Below are 7,753 nucleotides of genomic sequence, written 5' to 3' on the forward strand. Positions count from 1 at the left end.
GCGCACTCAAAAGGAGGCAAGGTTAGAAAACACACTACCCATGAGGTAAGGGCTCGAAGGTGCACTAAAAAAGAGGTAAGGTTAGAAAACACATTACCGAAAAGGTGAGGGCTCGAAGGCGCACTCAAAAGGAGATAAGGTTAGAAAACGCACTACCTAAGGTGGTCGAGGGCTCTAAGGCACACTCAAAAGGAGGCAAGGTTACAAAACACACTACCCATGAGGTGAGGGCTCGAAGGCGCACTCAAAAAGAGGTAAGGTTAGAAAACACACTACCCAAAAGGTGAGGGCTCGAAGGCGCACTTAAAAGGAGGTAAGGTTAGAAAACACACTACCTAAGGTGGTCGAGGGCTCTAAGGCGCACTCAAAAATAGGCAGGGTTAGAAAACACACTACTCATGAGGTGAGGGCTCAAAGGCGCTCTCGAACGGAGGTATGGTTGGAAAACACACTACCTGGGAGGTGAGGGCTCGAAGACGCACTCAAAAAGAGATAGATAGGGCTAGAAAGCACACTATCTAAATGATGAGGGCTCAATAGCCCGCTCAAAAAGAGGTGACGATGAGACATCGATCTGTCAGGGATGAAAGTAATGCATCATGATCAACATGCATGTATACTTACCTGACAAATATAGGTCCCCCTTTTCTTCATGGAGATTCCTTTTCGCAAAAGTATGAGTCTCTGATAGTAATCTTTGATGGCTCTTTCTGCTCTTGCTCACTCGAGTCATATCTTGTGATCTTGACTTCTAGGAGGGGTAACACATCAACATACTTCTTTGCCCACAAACCTTTATCTAAGGGATTGCCAGCTATGCATTATATCTCATGTTTTCTTAGAAGAGGAATCATGGAGCCAGCCCTATGTGTTTTGGTGGATTGCCACCCAACTTGATCATGTCTCCAAGTGTTCAATTTGGGTTTTCTTTGGGAATAAGGCTATGTGAAAGAAAATTTGGTTATTTACAAGGAGTTGTTTTCATGAAGAATTTTTGGAATTTCAAAGTTATTCCGAGAAATCATTTTGATGTTTATTCAAAACAAACCTGTTTTGAAAAATTCAAGCGATTCTCATGGATAGTGTTGAAAAATTTTGTTTTGCTTTTGGTGAAGTGAAGTGATGTTTGATTGATCAAAAGGGTTCAAGCTTCAATTTGAGGGTTTCAAAGAACTAGTTTTCAAAGCATTCATTTTGCTTGCATGAATAATGACTTCTTTCACATGGGAAAGCAAAGTCTACCAATCCAGATTGTCTACCATTGATCAGAAAGGGCTTGATTGGGCACGTAATGTAGGCTTTGGCTCTTGGTTATGAAAAAAAAGGATATTTATAGGCTCAAAAGGTGTTTAAGGGACTAAGGATCACTAGTGCTTATACCCCAAACTTTTTTTTTTGGTCCATGAATTTCTGGACCTTGGAATTGATTTGCAAAATGGTCCACGGTGCCCCCCAATGTTGGGCTTTTCTTCTTTTGGTTTTGAGCATCATTATATTAGTGATTTTTGTGGCACGCTCAAATCTTTTTATGGACCTCTTTCATGCCCCTCAGCTTTGTTTGGGCACTTTTAATCATTGGAGATTTTCTTTCATGCCCCCAGTGTTGTTTGGGCACTTTTATCGTTGAGGACTTTTTCATGCCCCCCAGGGTTGTTTGGGCACTTTTAGTCATTAAGGATTTGTTTGCACTTGCCCCCCAGTATAGGGTGTGATCTTAGCCAAGGTTATTTTTCAAGAAAAAGTTATTCGGCTCAAAAGGGGACTACAAGGGATTTTTAGAATTGTGAAAGGATGATCAAAGATGGCCTTTCTTCATTTCAAATGCAAGCACTTAGGATCGACAAGCTTTGCTTTCTCATATGCGAATATGCAAAATGGTTTTTTATTATTCATGCAGTCAAAACTCAGCTTTGGAGTCATCTCATGGCGTTTGGGTTGTTCTTCAGGTTTTTTGGTGTTAGGATATCACTTGAATTTTCAAAACTTGATTGTTAGAACAAACACCAATTTGATTTTTGTTTTGTATTAAAACATTGATTTCCCAAAAATCCTTGTGAAAACATGGGGTCATGCTTGTTTTTTTTTTGGGAGAGAGAAAAAAAGAAAAAATAAAACCAAAGAATTCTTGGTGCAGTGGTTTTGTGAGTATAGAGTGTGCTCAGTTTATTATTCGCATGAAGGCACATCATGAACACAGAAAAATACATGATTTTATTAACAGGAAAGGCTCATCTGACAGAGAAAGTCTTGTGGCATTATGAGCTAAATTGCCAACAAGACTAAAACAGGTTGAAACAAACATGACCAAACAAAAGGAAATAATTGATTAGGCTCCATATTCCCATTCTATAACAGAACTTTGTCCTCTATTGTAACAACCCGGCTTTTCCAAGCCCAAAATAATAGTAAATTTTTTTATATATATATATACCTAACACACATGGTGCCGGTAATCAGCGAACCTGATCCCTCACATCATCAAAATACAATCCATACAATCCACATTTCATTTAAAAGTGAATCTTATATAAACAAGTAATATTATGGTTGCATGATTAGAAGTTCATATTAAAAATATACATACATAGACATGAGTTTGCATTCCTATCCTACTAATAGCCATTACAAATTTAAACAAAAGGATCTAATAAAAGTTATACATTCAGTACATTGATTCATACAAAATACATTGTGATCTAGAATGCATCTACATGATTCCTTGCAAAAGTAGGTTCCCGTGTATTGGGTTCCCTAGACATCTCGTGGGTGTGACGTCCCTGCAGCAGTACAAAACATTTAAGAGAATGTAATTCCTTAATAATAATGATAATGGTAACTAAACGGTCTGGCAGTTAAATGAAGCATTAACATTTATAATTTCCTCATGTACTTGGTATAAACAGCTTGTAGTGCATATAAATGCACCACTTTTTGCAATCAACCATAATCTTAAACTCGGCTATCCTCTTAAGGCATCATTTGCTAAGGTTAACCATTCACTCACCCCGGTCATCCTCTTTGGATGCCATTAACCAAAGCTAATCATTCTTTGTCCCGGCCATCCATTCGGATGCCATTAGCCGAAGCTAATCAATCATTCATCCTGGCCATCCATTCGGATGCCATTAGCCGAAGCTAATCATTCATTTGTCCCGGCCATCCATTCGGATGCCATTAGCCGAAGCTAATCATTCTTTATCCCGGCCATCCATTCTGATGCCATTAGCCGAAGCTAATCAATCATTCATCCCGGCCATCCATTTGGATGCCATAAGCCGAAGCTAATCATTCTTTGTCCCGGCCATCCATTCGGATGCCATTAGCCGAAGCTAATCAATCGTTCATCCTGGCCATCCATTCGGATGCCATTAGCCGAAGCTAATCAACCATTTGTCAACATTTAAGCGTTCGACAATCTAATATCGATTCTAACACAATATGGTAATATTCATGTTAAAGTATTTCATTATTCAACATATGAAAAAGGAAGGTGCAAGTCACCTACCTGCTCCACCTGTGGGTTGTTCTTGTCTTGACGATGGTCCAATCCCGACCGCACCACTTAAGACATCAATGGTCATAAATCAGTACATTTGAATTTTTGAATCACATTCGTCACCACACTTATTTCAAGAGTTCATATGTTCACATTCAAGTGTTCCACATTTTACACCATCATACAATGAAATTGTTACTAGCATTTAAGTCATTTATGCCTAGGAGGCTTATTGTAGAAATCGGCAGTGAGAACTGGTTCGCTGCAGGCTGCCCAATTCGGCAGCGAGAACTGTTTCGCTGCAGGCAGCCAGTTCGGCAGCGAGAACTGGTTCGCTGCAGGCTGCCCAGTTCGGCAGCGAGAACTGTTTCGCTGCAGGCAGCCAGTTCGGCAGCGAGAACTGGTTAGCTACAGGCTGCCCACTTCGGCAGCGAAAACTGTTTCGCTGCTGGCGCCACATATTCGGCAGCGAATCACAATTTCGCTGCAGCCAACTCAACTTCGGCAGCGAATCGCAAGTTCGCTGCAGAACATGCCACTCGGTAGCGAATTGTTAATATGCTGCAGACGACACAGTTTCGGCAGCGAATGTTAATTCGCTACAGCCGACACAGTTTCGGCAGCGAATCACAGTTTCGCTGCACAACACACAACTCGGCAGCGAATGCTAATTCGCTGCAGAAGACTCAGTTTCGGCAGTGAATCACAAATTCACTGCAGACAACTCAGTTTCAGCAGCGAATGCTAATTCGCTGTAGCTGACACAGTTTCGGCAGCGAATCAGAGTTTCGCTGCACAACACACAATTCGGCAGCGAATACTAATTCACTGCAGAAGACTCTGTTTTGGCAGCGAATCACAAATTTGCTACAGATAACTCATTTTCGGCAGCGAATCACAGTTTCGCTGCACAACACACAACTCGGGAGCGAATGCAAATTCGCTGCAGAAGACTCAGTTTCGGCAGCGAATGCTAATTCGCTGCAGCTGACACAGTTTCGGCAGCGAATCAGAGTTTCGCAGCACAACACACAATTCGGCAGCGAATACTAATTCACTGCAGAAGACTCCGTTTCGGCAGCGAATCACAAATTCGCTGCAGATAACTCATTTTCGGCAGCGAATCACAGTTTCGCTGCACAACACACAACTCGGGAGCGAATGCAAATTCGCTGCAGCCGACACAGTTTCGGCAGCGAATCACAATTTCGCTGCACAACACACATTTTGGCATGAACACACACCACACATGTTGTAACAACCCCAGCCTATACACTGTCACTAAGTTCCAGCAGAACACACACATTGAAACCATCAATTTCAACACCTAATCCTTCAACAAAATCCCAGCAGAACACACACATTGAAAACCATCAATTACAGCATATAATCTTTCAATAAATTCCAGCAGAACACACACATTGAAACCATCAATTTCAGCACATAATCCTTCAACAAATCCCAACAGAACACACACATTGAAAACCATCAATTACAACATATAATCTTTCAATAAATTCCAGCAGAACACACACATTGAAACCATCAATTTCAGCACATAATCCTTCAACAAATTCCAACAGAACACACACATGCATGCTGGCCAACCCCATAGTTAAAGTCAGCCCTCTACCATGATTTGTTATTTCCATTTTATACATTTTTCTTTGTTAGATGTTCTGAAATTGGCTTCATTTCATTTCTGTTTCCTTGTTCTCCTAGTTAATTTCAGTTTCCTTCACAGCTAGCTTAGGTCTTAGGTCAATTTCCTTAGGGTTTTCTTCTTCATTTCCTTTTCTAGTCTTAAGGAGAAGAGGAAAGGAGTTTCATGACCCATACCTTTCGAATCTAACTAAGTTTAAGGAAGGTTTGACACTATTCTTTCTCTTCTCCTGCTGGTTCTCCTCCTTCTTCTTCCTCTCACGTTTTCCAGCTTTCTTTTTCCTTTCCTCTAGGCAGCTGTCCAATCTTCTCTCAAGGTCTCATCTTTCCCTCACACGTTCACAAGGCGCTCTCTACTGGTTTGGTTTAGGTTTCTGCTGTGAAAGAGGAAGGGAAGAACGACATGCAGCTGCTGTTTTGGGAAAAGGATGGATCATCCTATCTCTCTCCTCCTTGTATTTATTCTCCCCATGAAATGAGGTGGGTTGTTTGGGGGCTGGTTTAGATGTGTTCTTATCCTTGTTTTGGTCTATCTAAAACCGGTTTTACCCCTCCCTCCCAGCTCCTTAAGTTAATTAATTTTTTTTTAAACAGAAACTGCATCGCTGCCGATGCAGAAATCGGCAGTGAAAACTGCGTCGCTGCCGATGCAGAAATCGCCAGCGAAAACTGCGTCGCTGCCGATCATGAAATCGGCAACGAAAACTGAGTCATCATTTCATATATATATATATATATATATATATATATATATATATATATATATATATATTCTCTTGGGTGTTTACATCTATCCTCGAAAGTGCACACTGCCTTCTTCACACCTTGCTCTTGCCATCAGTGCTTTGAGGTTCCCAGAGCATTCCGTCTCCAGTGCATTCACTGATCCAATACCTGAAGCATGATTGGGTAGAGAGTTTGAACTCACATTTGGAGTTCCTTCGAAGGTTATCCATCCAGCTTTAATCAAATGCATGGACCTCTTCTTGAAGGCACTGCAAGTATGAATGTTGTGTCCCACAGCGCCAGCATGGTACTCGTAAGTGAGATCGGGCTTATACCAATTGGGGTAAGGTGGTTGTAGAGGCGTGAGAGGTTCGGGAGCTACATGCCCAATGCTTAGTAGCTTTTGGTACATCTCATTTAAGGGCAGCGGTAATGGAGGTAGTTGTTCTTGGACTTTTTGGTGTTTGGTTTGAGGTTCAGGTTTTCTGGTAGGAAAAGAAGAGTTGAGATTGATGTTGGCGATTTGGGGTGAAAAGGATGGAGTGTGGTATTTTTGGAATGGGTTCTTCCTACCCTCAACATGGTCAACCTCTTTCTTTTTACCTTTGAAGCCCCTCTTTTCCACAGGTGCAGAGATTCTACCACTCTTTACTCCTTGCTCTATGTGCTCAGCTACTGCCACAACGTCAGTAAATTATTGGGCCGAACTACCCATCACATGCTCGTAGTATGGGTCCTTAAGCGTGTTGGCCAATAGAGTGACCATCTCTTTGTCCAAAAGTGGGGGATGAACTTGAGCAGCTAGGTCTCTCCATCTTTGAGCATATTCCCTTATGCTTTCTTTATCCCTTTTTTCAAGATTGGACAAACTGGTTCTATCAGAAGCAATGTCCATATTGTACTTGTATTGCTTCACAAAAGCATCCACCAAGTCTTTCCATTTACGGATTTTAGTGTTGTCCAATCTCATGTACCAACTTAATGTCGCCCCACTTAAGCTATCCTGGAAAAGGTGCATCAGTAGTTTTTCATCATGTACTACTTCTGCCATTTTGTTGCAATAGGACTTGAGATGGGTCATAGGGCATTGTGTTCCAGTATATTTGATGAATTCAGGAACACGAAACGTTTTTGGGACAACCATATTTGGGACCAGACACATTTCTGCTGCCCGTACTGGATCGTACAAGTCCACCCCTTCAATGGCTCTAATCCGGGCTTCTAACGCCGCCATCTTATCTTGATCAATGCCATTGGATGACTTGGTCCTGTGGGACTCATTGGCAAATGGATCTATGACTGCAGGGGTTGGTGCCGGTGGCATTGAGTGCATAAAAGTTGGATTATGTGGAGGTTCTTGACCATGTTCACCCATTTTTTCTTCGGGTTGAGCTGTTGCCGGAGGCTGAATAAAAATAGCTAGCTTGTTGGAAGGACCTTCACCAGAGACATTTCTAAGTGTTTGCTCGAGTAAGCTAGTGAGGCGAGCCACGCTTGCTTTCAAAGACTCTAACTCTTCTTGGAAATGGGCGTCACGGTGAGCACTCTTTTCATTTTCCATGTTTCTTGCTCGGAGTCGGGTGTTGTAGGCTCTTTGGGGACCTATATTTCAACATGTTGCATGTATGTATGTTATTTACAATGGATTGATGTATGTGTATGGATGCAAATGCATGTACATGCGCATTGGGTATGAATGGCAAAAACTCATGCAAAATGAATATCAAGGGAGTTCATGCCCTAAAGGAAGGTTCTAGGTCATTACATGATGGGTAGGTTTTCTACTTGGTCTTGAAAAGGTCTATGAACTGCCCAGTGACCACCTCACGTGAAGGCAGTATAGGGATTTACAAGGAATGGTTGGGGCAC

The 7,753-nt window shown here is 41.9% G+C and overlaps 1 protein-coding gene across 1 annotated transcript; it reads right to left on the minus strand.

Moving 5' to 3' along the window:
• Window positions 1–5,948: 5,948 nt before the first annotated feature.
• LOC112324785 (uncharacterized) lies at window positions 5,949–7,445 on the minus strand. The gene is made up of 2 exons (XM_024589301.2): window positions 6,596–7,445; window positions 5,949–6,559 (listed from the first exon to the last, which is right to left on the minus strand). Exons 1-2 carry the CDS (start codon window positions 7,443–7,445, stop codon window positions 5,949–5,951), a joined length of 1,461 nt encoding a protein of 486 aa, XP_024445069.2.
• Window positions 7,446–7,753: the final 308 nt, after the last annotated feature.

This window comes from Populus trichocarpa, chromosome 17 (genome assembly GCF_000002775.5).
Source record: "Populus trichocarpa isolate Nisqually-1 chromosome 17, P.trichocarpa_v4.1, whole genome shotgun sequence".
Taxonomy (NCBI): domain Eukaryota; kingdom Viridiplantae; phylum Streptophyta; class Magnoliopsida; order Malpighiales; family Salicaceae; genus Populus; species Populus trichocarpa.